The 21,127-nt window shown below is 38.1% G+C and overlaps 1 protein-coding gene across 1 annotated transcript; it reads right to left on the reverse strand.

The window, feature by feature from the left end:
• Nucleotides 1-3,179: 3,179 nt before the first annotated feature.
• Nucleotides 3,180-19,133, reverse strand: LOC124172837 (protein artichoke-like). Its single transcript, XM_046552330.1, has 5 exons — nucleotides 17,674-19,133; nucleotides 13,658-14,306; nucleotides 11,758-12,045; nucleotides 7,620-7,831; nucleotides 3,180-3,419 (listed from the first exon to the last, which is right to left on the reverse strand). Exons 1-5 carry the CDS (start codon nucleotides 19,128-19,130, stop codon nucleotides 3,251-3,253), a joined length of 2,775 nt encoding a protein of 924 aa, XP_046408286.1. The 5' UTR covers nucleotides 19,131-19,133; the 3' UTR covers nucleotides 3,180-3,250.
• Between the last annotated feature and the right edge of the window lie 1,994 nt (nucleotides 19,134-21,127).

Consider the following 21,127-nt stretch of genomic DNA (forward strand, 5'->3'; position numbering starts at 1 on the left):
ATATCAAATCGCTCATAAAAATATCATACTGGCCAAATTTGAGGAAAAAAATTCATTTACATTCAATTTAGAAAAAGTAACGTTCAAATATTTTAATTCCAATTATGATTCTTAGAAAGAGCAGAATTGCATTCATGGTCTGTCGTCAGGGGGAAGGGTGGGTAGTCCCGGATTATGAGGGTCCACTACCTGCTAGACACACGCCCGGGGTCGACGGAAAAATATCTTCCCCGCTCATGTCCCGCACACAGTGGAAGAAAAATTTTGACGCTCCCGCAGCTAAAGGGTTAAACCTTGATTTTTTGCCGCCATACGGCCGTGAACCATTCCAGCAGGCTTTGTTCCAAAGTGCTTTTTATGTACAAAATATTATAAGCATGTGATACAAATGTGTCTATGAATAATAAAGGAATGAAGGGAATGAGCAGGGCTTCCAGGGCTCCAACAGTAGATAGAAATATTCAAGGAAGAAGAAACTAGGCAGTCAGTTCACGGACGTAGATCACTGTGGATAGATAGAAATAGTTCTTGTGTATAGTGTTCAAAGGATTGGAAGTGCTAAGTTTTTTAGGATGTAAGGAGAAAAGTGGTGAAATAAATACTTAATCATGAACGTGACGTTCATTTTAAGAATAGACCAACAAGGAAAGGCATGTAATCAAGACTAAACCCAGGCATTAAACTGGTTGGAAAAAAAAGTGAAGAAATAATCGGCTCAAATTTACCGACAGTGAGAGAAGTACTGTGTGTTTTCTCTATCACCTAATGGGTTCGAAATTTGTAAGACTTAGTGTGAGAAAAACCGTGATAAATGCGTCTCATCCATAGTATAAAACTAGAATTCCTGTTGTTACGGAAATTAAGGCGATTGAAAAGTTAGAAAAATGACGCAAAGAATGGATGAACGTGCAACGGCATAAAGAGAGCGCGAATTACAGTGGATATGAAGAAAAGAGAATATTTCGTATCAAAACTTGATGATTTGCTTGACATTGCAAGGTGCGGTACCATTGAACTTTTGACGCGCGAGGAGGAAAGTGCAGTTAATCTCTCGGATAAATGTACTTGGGCTGAAGAAATAAAGTTCTTACGCAAATAAAGAGGAGAACGAAATGCGGTTATTGGTTGAATAGATTTCAATATATTCAAGAAGAAAGGAAAATATGTGGTTCTCCGCTCCTTTTGTTGCATTAGCTTTCATCAGTGACCCGCAGTTCCTACAAAGACTTGTTAGTTACGAAAGTGTTAACCTGGACTTAGCGAAAGCAGCACAAACGAGGTTTTCAAACCACTTGTGGTACATGAGTGAGGAGTTGGTAGGCCTGTCCTTTTTTGACGGTTCCATTTCTAGGTGCGAGAGAAAACGTGATACGCCGTATGTGGTCATGTGTAGGAAAACATGATCCACCGAAGAAGGCATTCTATAAACGTAAAGACATGACTAAGGTATCTATACCAAATTTTGTCACCACTAATTCGAGAAAGCTATTTAATGCATTGTAAATATGCATTGCATTCTTTGATGTGCACATGCGAGAATGGGATGACATACAACAACGATTTGCAAATTATTCGGGGTCATCAAGTGGGAAATGATTGTGCAGCGAGAGGAGTGAAATTAATTCAAGATTTTTAGGCAGTCACATTGAAGGAAGAGAGCTTTCAAAATTTATTACTAAGTGTGACTTTGCATCGCAATACAACCCTTACGTGCGGAAAGGCACTTTAATTGCCAAATATGGGATGTCAATGAAAAATTAGAAATACTATGAAAATCTATTTTATTTTGGTTAATGTACCGAAATTCATGGACAGAGTGAAAATAAATTGATCTCTTGGATTGAAAGTATTGTTACGGCAATTAAATTCTTTCTAATGTAAGCATATTTCTTCAGAGGCTAGATCTTGACATCAGGAGCGAAGTCTTTGCCCTTCATTCCTTTATTATTCATAGACACATTTGTATCACATGCTTATAATATTTTGTACATAAAAAGCACTTTGGAACAAAGCCTGCTGGAATGGTTCGCGGCCGTATGGCGGCAAAAAATCAAGGTTTAAGGGAACGGTACCCAGTACATAGGACGGCGTTGAAGGGTTAAAATTGACATTATAGGCTTTAACAACATTAATCATTACACAAGACGAACAACCTATTCAATACTATACCACTAGCATGTAAATCTTGTCATCAGGAGCAAAGTCTTTGCCAAGGGAGGGGAGGGGGTTGAGGGGAAGTCTCTAGTAAGTGGTGCGGGACATACCTCAGCGGTGCCGCGGTGCGGGGTGGCGCCCTAGGGGGGGATTGCATTACGACGATCGATATCTCCTAAACCCTTAGAGATAGGTTAAAACAAACAGAAAATCGGCCCTTGGGAACTGTACTTTTACGTTTTACAAAGAAATAGCGCTTTTTGGCCCCAAAAAAACTCAATTGAGGGTCCTTAGTACTTAGGGCCCTTGGGGCACGGGTTGCCGTTATTTTAAAGTAACCAAATTTTAACACGTGAATATAAACACCATTTGGATCATTTTGAGACCAGGAAAACATAACTTTTCGCAATTCTGAAAAATAAGGGCCGGCCTATTGTACCCTATCATCAGCAAAAACAAAATCACGGCTGCTCTTCTTCCATCCTGCCCCTCCATTGCCTACAGAAGAGCACCTAACTAAGGTAATATTATAAATTCCACCCGACCCCTCCTACGGCACGCACTGCCCCCACTTTCTTCCCTGTCTCCATGCAACCGCCCCCGTTGCAAGTGCTGCCCCCTGCTACACCCCACCACTTCACCTGTCATCAATAGATCCTCCTCCACACCGTCTTGCACTAACAAATTGATCAGTAACACTCGTGTAATAAGCCGTTAAGAGTTTTTGTGAAACACATTTTTCATAATATAACTGGTGTAAATAAAACTGGATTCATTACTATTAGTTTTGTTTCAGAAACATTTAAATAAAGTAAGATGATTAATTTTTGTGGTGAAATATACAATGAATATAACTATTTATATATTACACGACCCCATTCAGCTCGAGATAATTTCATACAAATCGCCAGAGTTAGGTGTAGAACCTTTTTTTACGCCGAAGGAGGCTAGCTTAAAAAAAACTTAAAAATATAATTTCTGGTCGAGGAAAGAGTAATGTAAGTTATAAAGAAATTATGTGAAAAAACAGTGTCAAACTTTTATTGATCAAGAATATTCGGCAAATTCCGCATAGTATCGCCGGAAACCACCTGTGCTATGTCGGTGGATCAACCGCTGCTTCTATTTCGGTGGTGTTGGTCGCCGTGTGTCCGGACGGTGGCTCAACTCCAGTGTCATTCCAACAAAGACCCATCATTGGCAACCAATGATAAGCCCAAGTGTCCACTTCCGCAACGGCCTTCCCCTTGACCGAGTCTGGCTTCCTGAAAACACGAAAACATTAATTAGAAATTCATTCGGATAATTATAATCTAAATTGAAACTTTGTGTTTTTATTTTTTTTATTATTTCAACTCATCATTCCCCAGACTGTGTTCAGGGCTTTTCACTTCATTTGCGTATTGTTTTCCGATTATTTTTTGCCTAAGAAGGATGAGTTTTTGGAATAAAAATATTTTCATCATGCGTATTATAAGATTTTCACAATGCAGCGTACACGCAACGCTGGGAAAACTCCGTTAAATATGGACAAAAAAAGTAATTTTTAAAACTTAGGTTACATCTTTTATTTTTTTCTCTTGATTTGTACACTCGACTTCTTCGCCGGGAGTTAATCAGTATTTCTCTGGAGGAAATGCCCCATTCTGCCTCAGCGGACATACTGGGGTATGTCATTTTTCCTTGGGTGTCTCGTATGTGCGCACCGATTTTCATGCCAAACGCCATCAGTCATAAAATACAATTACATAAATGAAAATTTTGGTGGAAGGGACAAAATGAGAACTAGAGATTCTTAAAAAGAGTCAGTTAATCGAAGAAAAAATTATTCTGAAGTAGAAAATTGTTCTGAGAACTAGAAAATTCAATAACGTTGCGTTAAATTAACGCTGGGGGTTTATGGGTTAATTAAGAGGTACACATACAGCAAGACTGCCAATTGAAAGTGCACCTATAACAACAAATATTAAATAATTAAATAATTATTGTTTATTACATATTTAAATAGAACAAAAAAGAAAACAACAAATATTTATCAGGCTATCTAGTCATTTAAGCGATAAATATGTTAATGCCCAATGAGTAAAATTTTTAAGTGTTAGATCAATATCACCGGGGAGGGAATTTATTAAAAAGGAAAGTCTATGGAAAAGTTAGCGATTAATTACAGATAGCCTGGGTGTAGGAATGTGGAGCAAAGAGGTAGATTGGGTGTGGCGGGAAGGTACTCTTATGTTGAGGAAGGAAACAATGTCAGGACTGTCAAAGTGGGAGTTAAGGGTATTATAAATGATTTGATGTCTGATTGAAGTCGGAGAAGGGAGAGACTAGGGACTGATAAAGAGAATAAAACTGCACTAGTAGGTGACTCGCGGATATTTGAGTTTCTAAATTTTACAAAACTTGATTGAATGATTGTACTTGATGGAAAGGATCCATAGCCTACTCAGTGTCATGATATTGTGCTTTGTGTATGTCATTTGTTTTAAGTGCTGTCTACAGCTCTCTGTATTCATGTAAAACACTGTTGAATAAACGTTCATAAGAACATGACATGGCGCAGTCGGTAGGGCTCGGTTAGGACCATGTGCTCGATAGTGCGTAGTCAGACAGGGTCAAAGTTAAGTGAAAAAGAAAGTTTCGAGGATGCAACAAGCGAGGCCTCCTAATCCGTTAGTCTTAACGGGCAATGTAAGTGATAATTTCCGGAAGTTTAAGCAGAACTTGGAGATATATATGTTAGCTTCTTGACTGAAAACGAAACCGAAGAAAGTTAAGACTGCCATTTTACTGGTTGTAATTGGTGAGGATAGAGTTGAGCTCTTTAATACGTTTAATCTGGCAGAAGAAGATAAGTCATATTACGATAAAGTTCTACATGAATTCGATATTATTATCTTCGATATTATTATTATATTCGAAAAAATACGCGAATCCTAGAAAGAACGTGGTAGTTGAACGATTTCTGTTTAACACGCGCAAACAGCAGGAAGTTGAGCCCTTTGACTTCTTTGTCACTGACTTGAAAAAGTTAGTCAAAACTTGTGAGTGCGGCAATCAGACTGATAGTGTTCTGAGAGACAAAATTGTTCTCGGAATAAATGATGTGGCTGTTCAGGAGAGACTTCTGCGTTTACCGGAATTATCTCTTAATAAGAACATGACACTCAGACCATAGTTTTTTAAAAATTTTATCCCTCAATATCAATTACTGTCGTTTAAACCTACCGCTGCACTTCTTTGTACCTTGTATTACATGATTCTGCCACCGCACGACACATGTGTTTTGTTTTGCACTCGTAAAACAAGATGGATGACACAAAAAGGTGGTGAGGGGGGGGCCTTAAGTATTTTCTCATTAAGCTGGTGCAACGTTTTTTATATTCTCTTCAATGCACTTACAAATATTGGTTATTACTCTTTATAAATAAGCTAATGAGCAAAGAGACAACCGTACGCCACAACTACTACAATCCAACTCCCCTCTACACACCATCACGCGCCGTCAACAACAATCGCCCCCCTCCACCTCTGCTGCTTATTATTATTCGCCCCATTGTTCTCCTATCCACCGTCACACCAAAATCCAACTCAAAACAACCCAAAACTACTCAAAAATAAGTTTTACACTGAGTTTTCAGTTGTTTAAAACAATTAGATAATGTTTGTAAAGAATTAATCAATTGAAAACAATGAATGATGAAGAAATAGTCTTGACTATAGTAATTTCTTTTTATTATCGTAGTGAATAAAAATTATGTTCTGAAATCCCAAGGTGAACGTATCTGTACACAACTGTAAACTATTTGTTACCTAACGAATATTTCTTTTCCAAATTTCACATTAATGTTACTTTTTCCATCCTCCTGATTACGAAAGGGTCCTGAAACGTAACTGAAACAGCTCATATTATCTTTGGTCTTAAGAGGCTATTAGCCAATAAACTGCGTCGTTACTTGCAAGGCTCATTTCCCTAACAAAATACAACATCCCTACAACATTCAGACAACCTTGCAAGCGTTACCAATTGACATCCGTGCCATATCCATGTAAATCCAATCCGTGTCTCATGGATCTCTGTCAAATATCCAAGGACTTCCCAAAAATGTTGCAATGATGTCCATCACGAGGCATGAAGATCCATATTACAGCATCACTTCGATATCTTTACAACACATACTGATTAGATTTTGGACGTGAAAATCATGGTTTTTCAGTAATCCCCAGACATACAAACCAAACATTTGTGCTTTTCAATTTTATATAGAACATATACTACCTGTGGATAATGTTTGGAACAACGGATTTTTTAATATCATGATGTAAATATGAATGTTACAGCTTGGATATCTATACGGCGTTGTTTACACAACTCGTTGTGAATTTTACAAATAACATGTATATTCAACGTTTTCCTCTCTTTTGGGCTATAACCTTGAATATAAAAGATAACCTTTCACCTTTCAAGATAAACGTAGGTGGGGAATAACACGAGCAGGTAAGCAATTAAACTATTTGGGCCGCATATTAGAGGAAAAAGGACACAGTAGCAAGGACATCAGGAAGCGAATTGCACTAGCAAAGGAGGCGTTCATGAACAGGAAGGAGCTTCTGAGAGGATCGTTATGTAAGAGTTTAAAGAAAAGGTTAGTGAAGAGTTGGATTTGGAGAGTAGCTCTCTACGGTGCGGAAACGTAGACAATGAGGAAAGAAGACGAGAGAAGATTGGAGGCATTCGAGATGTGGGTATGGAGAAGAATGGAGAAGGTTAAATGGACGGAGAGTGTGAGGAACGACGAGATGCTGGATATGGTTGGCGAGGCGAGGCAGTTTTTAGATGAGATACAAAGGAGACAGAAGTTATTGAGTGGAGATGTCCTTAGCGGGTAGGGGATGTTGAAAATGGTGTTAGAGGGTAGAATGTTAGGGAAACGAGGGAGGGGAAGGAAGAGAATAGGATTTTTAGATAGATTGAAAGGGAGTAGGCCTTACAGTGAATTAAAGAAGGCAGTGCTGGAAGGAAAGGGAGGCTCCCAGATCACTTCTTTAGTACTCCATGGAAACCTACTCTAATCGGTTGAGTACTATAAAAATAACATTTTTTGGAAATATTGTAAAAGAATTTGTGGGACACGATTTTGAAAAACTACGCGCGTCCACAAATAAAATGCAAATAGGCACCTGCTGAAAGGCATTGATAAAATTAGCAGGACCTCGAATTCAACAATATTTTGATGTTGATAAACTCATAAAATGCTTCGTTCTTTTTTCACTTTGTTTTTGTTTACGTGAGGAGACGTTTGATTCTTTGATCACAGTTATAATTACTTTGTAACAAATTCCCACAAAATAAGTGAAATAAAATATTTTTATAATTAATTTTACTATTGTTATTATTATATAGCGTCAATGATTGTGTTCTCCCTTTAGTGACGTTTCAAACAAGTTACACTGTAGATGCTTACGAGCAGTGGAGGTCCTGAATGTCGATGACCGCTGGCACTACAAGCCTGTGTCCATTGAGCCTCTCCAACGCAGACGTTGGCCTCATTTCCTTGGAGGTGTACCGCAGGAGCTTGAACACTTCGCAGTCGCAAACGAAAGGGTTGTGTCCCAGGAGTAATTTGACGCGGGAAAACTTGCTGTCTATGTCGCAGCCCGGGATTACAACTTCAATCTTAGAGGGAGAAAATGAACAAAGATGAAAATACAGCCTCTTGTTAAAACATTTCCTGGAGTTAAGGTCAACGTATGTTATGCCAAAAAGGTATAGCCATGATGGTTTTAAATAACACAAACGTTGGCTATAACTTGTTTGAATAATATACGTTGACCTTAACTCCAGGAAATATTTCAACACGTATTAAACCAGGTCAAAATAAGGAAAAATATTAATAATTATCTAATCAACCAAGAAGGAATATAATTTATCACTTTCATATCATCGTCATCTATTACTACAATATAAAGAACAAGGAGAAAAATCCGAAGAAGTAACTGCATAACAAAATCAACCATTAACTCATTTTTGGGACTTCGAAAATGGAAAATGAAAGAAGAAATACAAGAGGAAATTAAGAACATATTGCAGCCCTGATGATGGTTTTAAATAAACAATAAATTTTTTTGCATAATATACGTTGACCTAAACCCCAGGAAATATTTCAACATGTATTAAACGAGGTCAAAATAAGAAAAAATAATATAACCTGAAAGTTTACTTTCCGCAGAAAATTTGCTTTTCCATCTTTTTTCTACAGGAAGGAAAGAGAAAAAAATTTAATTCGCTTACAAATGTGTGGCGTAAGTAATCCCTCGTCCATCCCATGATACGTACAAATAAAGCAACAACTACGAGGAAATGGTTTTATATGTAAGAATCTAAAGTTCAAATGCATTCTGAGTATTGGTGTTATATAAGGTCATTTTATTGAAATAGTATTAAATTAGTGCAGTAGATTCCGTTTAATGGGTCCACTGGTTACTTGGGGCTGCCGCTTAATTGGGGCAGATCTTGAAGAACAGAACCCAATAGAGGAATATCCCAGAGTATTCTACGCTTAATTGGGACAGCATACCACTTCATTGGGCCATGAGTCGGCGACATTGACTCTATACTCGCGACGAAATTAATTTTTTTTGTTTTCAGAGTACTATTTTTTATTATTTCCCTCCTTTGATTTACTATTATTTTTCACAAATGTTCCTATTCTTGCCCTATTATGAAAGCTCTTGTTGTTATACTATCCGCAAGAGGATAGGACTTTTCTTTAATAGGACTTAATAAAAGACATTAATTCAGTGTCGCCCGAGGCTATGAAAAATATTTTTGACTAAATGATCATAAATTAACTATACTCGCTGATATATTAATCAAATTAATAGTTTTATAAACTAATATTGCATTATGAACATTCTTTAGTCTTGTTTCTATCATTGCAACGTTGGTTTATGCCCATATACAGGATAGTTCGCCTAATTGGGACAGCCGCTTAGTTGGGGCAAAGTGCACAAGTCCCGATTCGTCCCAATTAAGCGGAATCTACTGTATTAAAAATAAATGGAACTCATATTTCTAAATGCCGCTACTCACTCATTGCAAGGCATAAGTTTTTGGACGGATTAAAATGAGAATGAAAACTCAGATTTAATTTAAGGAAAAGTTATCTTCTTCAGTCGCACAGTTTCATTTGAGATGCATCTGTATTTGTTAATTATTTCCTGATCTGAGACCGTCTCCAAGTGCTGAGCGCCGCTTGTAACGTATTCTATACATGCTACGCTGGAACTCACTCAGCTGTTTCCATCTATCTCTTGAATATCAGTCGTGGTCGATGACAAAAGATTCAAGTTTTGGTGTTACTAATTATGCAGTTGCAATAAAAGATCAGACATCGAACACCTAAGCAAAATTTATTATTATTTAATTCATCGAAATTAAAATTATTTAGTATAATTTAGATACCATTTGTTAACAAATGAATCAATATTTATAAGTAACCATGATTAGCCTAATAACGAAACTTTTCTATCACAGGTATGTTGTCTAATTCTGTACACAATTTTTTAATTTACCAATGAATTTGTACTGCACAATTGTATTCAAATTTTTGTAACCACTTAATTAATTTATTTTCTTTATTTTCTTTGTAAACATTCATTATAATTAAGAGCCCTGAGGAAGGAGAATAAATCTCTGAAACGTTGGCCAAATGTGAGTTCAATTTATCATGACCTATACTCCAAGAGCATAAACATTACATTGTTGTTATAATAAGGAAGGTCAGGAGAAGAGACTTTATTTAATTGTAGTACAACATGTGACATTGCCTTATCGCCTGAGAGTTACGGAGGAGAGAGAAAGTATGGAGGAAGACAGTTTTTAGCACAAAGCGTTTACACAGCATTTTTGAAAATCATATAATATGATGAAAATATTTTTTTCCCAAAAATTCATCTTCAATAGGCCAAAATAAATTGGAAAATGCGAAACAACCGAAGTCAAAAGCCCTGAATACAGTCTGGGGAATAACGGGTTAACAGGATGGAGCTCGTGAGAGGATCGTCACGTAAGAGTGTAGAGAAAAGGTTAGTGAAGGTGAAATATTTCTAAACCTGCCGCGTGAACGGCGGTGAAATATACAAGAATTGCCATGAGAAAAAATTCCCCTGGACCGGGAATCGAACCACGGACCTTTGGCTTTCCGGGCCACAGCGCAGACCACTACGCTATCCAGGTTCTTTAATTCTCATGGCAATTATACCGAGGCTCATGGTACTAGGTGTTAGGCCCTCGCGGTCCATCAAGGATGGCAACGCGAGGGAGAAACTGCGGGTTGTACACGTGTCTAGGGGGTAGTTCTCACGTAATGCGTGCTGCACATGTGCCTAGGGTAGTTTAATGGTTTTGGGGTGTTGCCTATGTGTTTAGGGGTAGATTTTGGTCGTATTGGGGGTTGCATATGTATCTTGGGGTAGGTTCTCTGTTTAGTGGATTGCGTACAATTGCCATGAGAATTAAAGAACCTGGATAGCGTAGTGGTCTGCGCAGTGGCCCGGAAAGCCAAAGGTCCGTGGTTCGATTCCCGGTCCAGGGGAATTTTTTCTCATGGCAATTCTTGTATATGTTAGTGAAGGTACTGGAGTGTGTGCCCCTTTACAATACTGAAACGTGGACACTTAGGAAGGAGAACTGAAGGTGACCGAGATGTGGGTATGGAGAGGAAAGCAGAAAGTGAAGTGGACTTGGAGGAAACGGTACGAAGTGTTGAACACGGTGGGTGACGAAAGGGGGTCATTAGATGAGTTACGGAGGAGAGGGAAAGTATGGATGAGGAGAGTTTTTAGCGAGGAGAAGATGTTGAAAACGGTGTCGTAGGGTAGAATGTTGGGTAAACGAGGGAGAGGAAGTAAGAGAAAAGGATTCTTTGATTCAATAAAATGGAGTGAATTCACTGTGAATTAAAGACGGGAGTGTTTAATGATAACTGAGGCTTCCACTATGCCTCTTAGGTACTCCATGGAAACCTATCTTAACCCGTTAACGCCTAGCGGTACCAAATGGTACCATCTGGTAGTGCAGTGTTAAACGTAACTTTTTTATTATTTATCGTAATTTATCACGGTTTTTGAGAAATATAAATTGTTGAGAACATCTTAATTACATTTTCGGAAACTTTTGGTGTTTAACAACTGTTTTAAACGCATTTAGAGCCGTTTGAAATTTGGGAATTATCAACTAGCCCACAAAAACGGCATTTTTTAGAGCAAGCATTTAATTTTCTTTACTTACGCCCTATGTATTGCTAATACAAAGTTTTTTTTTAAGTAATTACCATTTTTGTAGCCTGTATATCTCGTATAAAGTATGATTATTATTTGAGGTGAGCCTAATATATTGGGATGTTATGGTACAAAATATATCAGTGGTACCATATGGTACCGCTTGGCGTTACCATTAGTGGTAAAAGGATAAATTTTGCACCTAATGACTCAGAGTTTCATTGACGTTTCGATAAATTATTTCCACAAAAATCGCAGAAACTTTCAGGCGTTACCGGGTTAATCAACAGTATACTGTTATTATAAGTAGCACAACATTACCTTATCGTCTGGGAGTTGCAGAGAAGCGATGGAGTTGTGTCTGAGGTCGATGGTCAGATTTTTCGAGCCTGGATATCGATGGAGGTAGGGTTCCGGATCTATTGGTCCATAATATCTCGTCCAAAACAATTCGAGGTCCATGGTGTCCCGGGCTCTGGTGAAAAGGAGGTCTCCGTGCCACAGTCGCTTGATTTTGTTATGGCTCAGGTCGACGTAACGAAGGTTTGGCAGGTAGTGCTGGAACTCCATGGGTATGTAGGTAATTTGATTGTGGGAGAGTATGACGACCTACAATTAAATTTCAAAGATATATCATTATTAGAGATACTTGAAAATAGCACTTTCATTTAATTTTTATCGCACTTTTATTTACAGTTTATAGCATCTTGTTTTTACTTTATTTTGATAATGTATCACTAGTAGATGACGATTAAGTTTGATTAAACATTTTTATTTTAAAGAATACAAAACAGCTTAGATAATTGTGGAACAAAATAATAATAAATTAAGGAATAATGTATAAAAAAGTAGTTTTTAATGATTAGTAGCCATAATATCATTTAATGTTGGAACTCCTTCATTTAACCCATTAAGCTTGAAAAAAACCTCTGCAGGCGTCGAGTTTACTATTCCTTATTAATTTGAAAAGGCAAATTTTCTGAAAATCACGCGACCTCATACGCGAATCAACGCTTTTTTCCTTCAACCAGTTGCAACTGTCGGTCACTACTAGATTGAACTGGTTAACAACCCTCCCTGCATCCACGAAGCTAACTAGTGTTCAGATTGTTTGGAGTGGAGAATTACCAAACTTTTTTTTTTTGGCAGATGGCAGAAAATCTTTGCTCTATATCGCATAATCTATCAGGGTTCTCTCTCAACCTCTCTAGTAGCTGCCGATTAAAATACATATCTAAGTAGCAGTAAGGCCCAACGTCCAGTGACGTAGAGAGGGGCTGGCTCGGCTTTAAATTCACAAATTTTGCCATTGAAAAGGCAAATTTGCGGTTTAAATGTCATATAGTTCCGGTCATCGCACCTGTGTCGCATTTATTCACGTGTATCGCATCAATATCGCATTTATCGCATACAAGATTTTCGCGTATCACTGATCGTTATTCTTGTTATCCTATCTCGTTCATTGCGTTCGTGGACAAGGAGAAGACATTTGACAACGTACATTGCAACGATATGTGTTAGTCTTGAAATATCGTACCCGACCGTTTTCCCGAATCATTTTTTCCGATGACCTTTTTCCCGAAAGAATTTTTTCCCGAATCGTAACGCGTCCTCTTTCCCGAAAGCTTTTCTCCGAAACATTTTTTACCGAACACCTTATTTCCCGATGGTATAAAAATAAGTTCATATTTTTCATAACCAAATATATTCATACACAAGATACATCACGTGACGTCACAGGGACCTAGTTTATATACTAGTAGATAGAACTCCTACCTTGTCTGAGATGACCAATGCATTCATGAGTCACAGAGCTCAGGGAAACATCTCTTAATAATCACCTATTAAAATTACCTAAGTTCGGAAAGTTTCCTTCGTTTGATAGGGTAATAATAATCCCTATTTAAGCCAAGCGCTACCTGCTACCTGGCTACTCTACGCTACCTGCTAGCAGCCTGCATCGTATCGGCGCTCGAACACCTCGCCCCAAGGTCACCTCACACGGCCACAGCTGGAACCAGAAATACGTCACACGGATTTTTCCCAGTGTTCCTACTTAGCCGTCGCGTATTCGCGCGTTTGAAATTTTTCACTTTTCGTTCGATCGCGAAAAATATATATCGTCATTCAAAAATCTAAGAGCGTGAAATGCGTACACCAGGAGTAATAATCTTTCGATTTGGGCAATGAAAAATTATCGGAAACAACCCTTTTTTCTCACCTCCAATGTTGGAAGCCAGCATAGGGACGACAAGCATCCCCACACGAACCTTGTGGAATGCATATGCTCGCTGCATCCCTCCAGGTCGATCCGGTTGTGGGAGAGATCCACGTACTTCGTTTTCCCAGAGTGCCAAAGCCAATGATCGAAAAATTCAACCGATTTTAAACGGTTTCCAGACATGTCAAACGCCTCTAATGGGAGATGATTTGCATCTCTCCCTTTTATTTCAGGCCTGAACGCGAACTCTGTGATATAGTTATTGCTAACGTTGAGGTGTTTTAAGGTTTTCGCGACAAACGTAATGCTTGGTAAAACTGTTAAAAGGTTAGACGATAGGTCGACAACTTCCAAATTGAGCAAATACTTTTCAAACAGTACATAATATTCGCCAAGCTCCAATCGATCATCTATGGTGTGAATCAGGTTGTGCGATATGTTGATCTCCTTCAGAGGTTGTGCTTGCCACAACATGTCGTGCTTTATCCAGGTCAGATTATTTTCGGAGAGGCTCAGGTTTGTCAACAGCGGAAGCGACAATTCCGGCACATCCTCCAGACGATTTCTGCTCATATCAAGGACAAATTCGTTGCATCCCATCCACTTTCCTTCGAATGGTTTAAATATCTCATCTGGCAAATGGTGGATCCTGCAATGAAACATTGAAATTATTTATCTGTTTACTTTCGCATATCAACTAATTATAAAAATATGGGTTATGCGAGAAACACACATTGATCTCGAGTTGGGTATCAAGTCGAGTTTGGTAATTTCTGGGCAGTGAAAAATAAAAAAATATACACTCTATCATGAGAGAGATAGTACTTTCAATGCTGCATTTGCACTCTCGGCATCTGTTGTGTGCGCTACATATTTAGTTAACGTGAGGCTGGTGAATGTTGCATGATTTAAATTTCTACCTAAAATGGCCCATCAAGAGACGATGAATTTGACGAAATTTAGACCGTGAAAACCTGGAAAAAAACGTGAATTTCATGATTTAATTAGGGTTTAGGGTTTGCATACGTACGTACCTAATACGCAATAATAATAATATATATAATAAAAATAAATAATATATATTCTTCTTTGAAGAAACCCCTCTATAAATTAATATCCTGAATCCTAAGCCTGATTTAAACGTGAATGGGGAGCGTTGATGTTGAGTTTAGAGATCAGGGGGATCAGGATTTTAGACATCAGAGTGTGGAGCGTTTTGAGATGAATTGTCTCAAAATGTGGAAGAATTGGCACAGTTCGCGAAGGCTTTAACACCTTGAGCGCCCGCCGCTAATATCTATCCCCTACTGAAAAATCCAGCCATTTTCGGTAAATTGGCCAATTTTTTAAAAACATTAGCATCGAAAGTATATTTATATCGATGTGTATTCCAATAAAACTGGACTATGTTCTTCTTCATGAATTAGCTGAATAACATTTATTGCAAAATTATATATAATTATTTTAATAATGAAAACATACTGTTTAAAAAAAATAAAAAAGTTGCAACAAATGATGTACCGACATGAAATGCATCATATTTTTTCATTTCACTCAATTTGAACAATTTAAACCATGGAAGTCATAAACATGCATTGCGCCAAGCAAATCATTCCAAATTCTGGATGACAAAAAGGGTCACGGTACCCTCAACGTACGGTTCTTTCCTCCAAAGAATTTACACACAATGCAGGTTGAGATAAGGGTGCCGGTAGCTACAGAGGACTTTTCGTCCTCAAGAAATTAAAAGAACTCTTTTTCCATTGAGCAGTTGATTTTTGAAATAACAGAACCACTAAACAGTAAACTGGAAAAGTAACATGGGTGAAATATTACAGCTTCATGCAAACAAAGTCGATAAAATAGATGGACGGGACATTACGTCCATGGCAATCCTAAGAAGGATTAGCAGGAGGTAATATTACGTCCATGGCATGTAAAGTGTTTAAGGTACATCTTTCCCTCATTTCTTTCAGATACCTTTGCAATCGTTAACATTATCTCGTTTTTTAAATAAAGAAAGTGGGGAAGGGTAAAACAGAATGCAAAAGGGATTTTGAGGGATGAAGTGATCCACGTCGTTTACTTCGAATACTCCGCCAAGTCGAAATACAGCAAGCCTCCGCGGATGATAATTAGAGATGCGTGAAAACCGCACTTTCATTTTTATTTTGTCGCACTATCAATAACAGTTTATCGCATTTATTTGCGTCTATTTTTTATTTTCATAATGAGTTAGATGACGACAAAATGCAGTGAAACACAGTCATACGACAAAATGCAGGATATTTTAAATAATTACGTTGTAGAACAATAACAAATAAAGGATTAAGACGTATAGTGACGGAGGTGTAGCTTGCCCGCGCCCACTTGTAGTTCGCGGCCACGTAAAGTCCTAGCCAACCTAGCAGCTGGCTAGTCGCTCACATGCTTTAAGCGTTGAGTGTCTGCGGAGCATTTAGACTGCGCTCGGCACAAAATGTGCGAATGTCGCCGTCAAATGGGCAAATTTGCGTAAAAATATCATAAAAGTCCAGTCATTGCATCTATGTGCATTTATTTGCGCACACCGCATACATATCGCATTTGCGATTTTCACGCACTTCTAATGATGATATATATTGTGGTTGACTGCAATGTATACAGCGAGCTGAAATCCCCAAGTCAAGTTGTTGGAACGACGAATCGACATTAAAAACGACACCATTACCTGAAGACGTGTCTGAGCTTTTCGCGGTGAATTGCATGGAGAAAAGCTATTCGGTTTTTCAACCTGGTCACAACTCATCATCATCATCAGCCCTGGTGATGTAGGTAAAATCCCAACGTAACATCGGCCTACACCATGACGACCTTGACCGGTGGGATATCTGAGAAATGTTACAGCCATCATTACCTGAATTTTATGACAGGTTTCCTTGCGGCAAATTTTGGAACTTAAGCCTGAATCACACGATCATTTTTATTCGTCGCGAAAGTGATCACTATCGCGATCACTAGAGTGATCACTCGCAAAACGATCGTCGCCGGCAATTGTTTTTCGCGATCGCGATCAGGGCTCCCATCGATATTTTTCATCACTCCTCCTGTTGCTTTTTCCGTCGCTTGAAACCGTCCCTAAAACCCCATATCAGCCAATCAGAACGCATGACCGTATGGCGCGATTGCAGCGCAGCGTTTGACAATTGTGGGAACGACATAGATAAACAAACAAGCTAAATATTTTCGTGATGCGGGTGCCATGACAACGGGCTATGATATCGGAAATGATGCGAAAAGCGACGGCAGGAGTGGCCGTGTGATTCAGAAAAATGATCACTCGAGCGATCGCTTTTCGCGACGGGAAAAGTGATCGCGATATCGCCTCACGAAAATGAAACTCTCTCCCAACCCAAATAAGAAGCAGTACAAATATCAATAGGTTTAAACATAGCACATATGGGTTTCTGAAGAATGCCTCCTTAACCTCAAGTTGAATATCTTTTGTTTATATTCATGTTTAGCCTAATTCTTATTATTGTTATTGTTAATTTTATTGATACATATGTGAATAAATGGTCAACTAAATTTACAATTGTGCTAAATCACAGTGTTATCCTAATGTTATGGTTTCTTTAAATAAATGTTTGTTTGTCATAATTGTCATAATGTATGGTCACCTTAAATTCTTGTATTTAGTATGTTAAATCTAAGTGCGATCATTTATTTTTTTGTAGAAAACATTGTATTGTTTTCTCATGCTCTCGGAGATCCGCACTGATTGCATTTGTCTGTAATTATATTTATTTATTTTTTTACTTCTATTTATCTACCAAGATGGAAATGAAGAAACCTCTACTTTTATTTTCTCATGGGCCCCAGTGCCTACGAAAATAAACGACATTATTATTATTATTTACTATTATTACTTTCGCGACGAAAATAATTATCGTGTGATTGGGTCTTTACTGGCCTCGACAGCTCATTGAGCGAAACTACTCGACTCGAATCGACCCTGAATACTACTAGATACAAACCTGTTGTCGTTGATATGTATGTAGCACAATGAAGTGGAGGTAGCAAAGAAGTCCAAGTCTAGCGTCTCAATGAAATTGTGGGATAGGTCCAATTTACGTAGTCTGGTGTTGTTTCTCAGCAGTGTCGCCGGAATGTTGGTGAAGAGATTATTCGAAGCCAGAAGTTCCATTAGATTTTCGTTCCGGGAAAAGATATCTTGAGGCAAGAAAGTGATTCTATTGCTGGAAATATTCAAGAACTGGAGTCCGTGCATCCCGTAGAAGACTCCATCTGGCAGGGAAGATAAGAGGTTATTGTCTAGAAAAAGATCCTTGATCAATGACGTGCCTATCCATGCATTATTTAAGTTTGCAGGTTTTTCTTGAATTGAAGATGAATTTAGAAACTTTTCATCGGAACTCAAAACTTTTTTGTAGGTTGGTGCTATCTCTTCCGGTGTGAGTCCCAAAGATACAAGTTTGTTACCGTTGAGGGAAACATGAGACAGGTGCGGCATGTTGCACAAACATTCCTGAGGGATGAAAGTTATCCTGTTGTATTCTGCTAAGAGAAATTTAAGTTTTCTTAGGCTACATAAGCTCGTCGGTAATGTTGTGAGCAAGTTTTCTGATAATTGGACAGAAGACAACTTCTCCGTTTTGAGGAAAACGTCGTCGTCTAAGCTTTTTATCTCGTTTTCACCGAGATCAATCATCTCTAAACTCCGCATACTGCTCAGAAAACTGCGTCCGAGTGACTTGAGCTTGTTTTGCCGAAGATATAACAACTTTATCGCTTCCATATCCGCAAAAAATCTTTCCGGCAAATCTCGCACCTGCGTATCTATGATTTGAAGGTTTTCCAGCCGTTTTGATGTCCCAGAGAGAAGGTCCTCGTCTAATTTCGCCAACTTTGGACAGATGAGTATAAGTTTCTTCAGTTCCTTCAGGCCACTCAAATGCTGCTTGGAAAGGTGGACATTTTTCGACTGCTGGCAGTTTATCGTGAGAATTTCTAGAGGAAGGTCTCTCCAGCCTCCAATAGAACCTGCACTCAAAGCTCCAAATAACACTGACTGACTACGGGACGGAGCTGAGCAATTAGACACATCCAAACGGACCCTGTCTGTGTACATAATGGAAGGCGCTGAGAAGTTGGCGTATAGTATCATTTGGAGGTAATGATATGGGTCTATCTCGGTTTCGCCCATGCATTCTATTTCATAGTACACCGGCACACCTGCTCCTATCCTTCGGCGTATAAAAACCTTGTCTTCGCAGACGATAATAGCATTTGGACTCCTCATATTCAAACAGAGACATCTGGGTTCAGCTTCACAATGAAAGCCCATCATTACCCCATCTTCGCTATCAGTGGCCAATTTTTCGGAAGAGCAACCCATGATGGATATGACGGCTGTGACGATATAAAAGTATCTCCATCCTGTGCAGATGCTGCGCTTCGTAGCTCCAGACATTCTTTGAACCTGAAATAAAATGAACAATAACAATAATAATAATCTATACAAGTAAATGAAAAAATCGTGTTAGTTACAGCATTTATTACTCGAAAACTTCTGTACCGATTTTAATGATATTTGTTTTTCTTATTTGTCTCAGCCCCGGATAACGAAATAAACATTTTAAATAGTACAATTTCACTAATAAATTGATCCTAATGTTAAGTTATAATATTTTGAGCTGGTTACACTGAAAAAGATATCAAGTTGGTAAATACTGCGTGATTTCTCTTGTTAAAACCAATTTAATGATTGGGTTTCATTTCAACAATTATATAATTTCAGTAGTAAAAACATATTTTAAACACTACAATAATATTATTAGCATTTAATGCAAGCTAACTTCACCTCAAAATGATATATCAACATAAACATCTCTACCGTCTGTGTAAACAAACCTCCAATCAATTGTTGACTAACAGTAAAAGGTTGGTTTCCTATTATTGTTTTTTTGCCTAAATCGAAAGATTATTAATCCTAGAGTACGTATTTCATGCATTTAGATTTTTAAATGACGATATCTATTTTTCGCGATTAAATGAAAAATAAAAATTTTTAAGGACGCGAAAACGCGTCGGCGAATGCCGGGAACGCGAGTATGAATGCCGGGAAAACTCCTTGTGACGCCGTTCTGGTTACCGCTACCGCAAGTAAGGTGACCTTGGAGCAAGGCTTTGAGCGCTGATACAACGCAGGATGCTAGCAGGTATCAGAGTTCCCTGCTAGCTGGTAGCGCTTGGCATAAATAATAATTATTAATACCTTATAAAACGAAGAAAACTTTCCGACCTTAGCCAGTTTTAATAGGTGATTATTAAGACACGTTTTCCTGATCTCTACCTCATGCATGCATTGGTTATCTCAGACGATGTAAATCTCCTATCTACTCGTGTACAAACTAGGTCCCTGTGACGTCATGTGGAGTGGCATCGCATGGGCGCCAATCTGGCCTTTTTCAAATGAGTTTAAAATTGACCATTAGCATTCGTCTGAAGTGGGATTTCTAAAACCGAATAATTTGTATATTTTTAAATCACTAATGGTGGGTAACGAATCGCAATCAATGCCTTTCGTTTTCTTTGATGAAGGAAACTACCCTATTGCCGTGTACCTGTCGACGAATCAAGCGGATTGATTTTTATTACCTCTAAAATGTTGCAATTTCGTGTCATCCGAAGATGAGCTTATCAACTAACAATTGTCAGAACAATTTTCTACTTCAGAATAATTTTTTCTTCGATTTAATGACTTTTTTTAAGTATCTCTAGTTCTAATTTTCTCATTTCCACCAACATTTTCATTTATTCAATTGCATTTTAATGACTTATGGCCTTTGGCATAAAAATCGATGCGTACACACGATACACCCTAGGAAAAATGAGATACCCCAGCATGTCCGTCAAGGCAGAATGGGGCATTTCCTCCGAAGGAATACTGATAACTCCCGGCGAAGAAGTCGAGTGTAAAAATCAAGATAAAAAATAAAAATGTAACCCAAGTTTAAAAAAATTATTTTTCTTGTATTTATTTACCGGAGTTTTCCCAGCGTTGCGTATACGCAGCGTTATGAAAATCATATAATACGATGAAAACATTTTTGTTCCAAAAATTTATCTTAACCCGGTAACGCCTGAATTAAGAAGTTTCTGCGATTTTTGTGGTGATCATGTACCTTAAATATCAATGAAAATTGGAGTCATTAGGTGCAACATTCATTCTTTTACCACTAATAATTACGCCTTATGGTAAGTTACCAATTATAGCGGTACCACGTGGTACCGTTAAACGTTTTTGCATCGTTACATCCCTAATATTAGGCTCACATCAAATGCCTATGCTTTTTATGAGATGTACATGTTATAACAACCATAATATCATAAAAAACCTCTTTATTAACCCATAATTCCCCAGACTGTATTCGGGGCTTTTAACTTCGATTGTTTCGCATTTTTAGA

Source organism: Ischnura elegans, assembly GCF_921293095.1.
Source record: "Ischnura elegans chromosome 13 unlocalized genomic scaffold, ioIscEleg1.1 SUPER_13_unloc_3, whole genome shotgun sequence".
In the NCBI taxonomy this organism is placed as follows: Eukaryota; Metazoa; Arthropoda; class Insecta; order Odonata; family Coenagrionidae; genus Ischnura; species Ischnura elegans.

What these genes read in the sequence shown, in the direction of transcription:
- LOC124172837 (XM_046552330.1), bottom strand. Translation starts at nt 19,130, where the DNA reads ATGTCTGGAGCTACGAAGCGCAGCATCTGCACAGGATGGAGATACTTT. An exon ending in GCTGGCTTCCAACATTGGAG is followed by an intron (nt 12,046 to 13,657) that starts GTGAGAAAAAAG and finishes ATTTAATTGTAG; the next exon opens with GTCGTCATACTCTCCCACAA. An exon ending in TGCAACTCCCAGACGATAAG is followed by an intron (nt 7,832 to 11,757) that starts GTAATGTTGTGC and finishes TCTCCCTCTAAG; the next exon opens with ATTGAAGTTGTAATCCCGGG.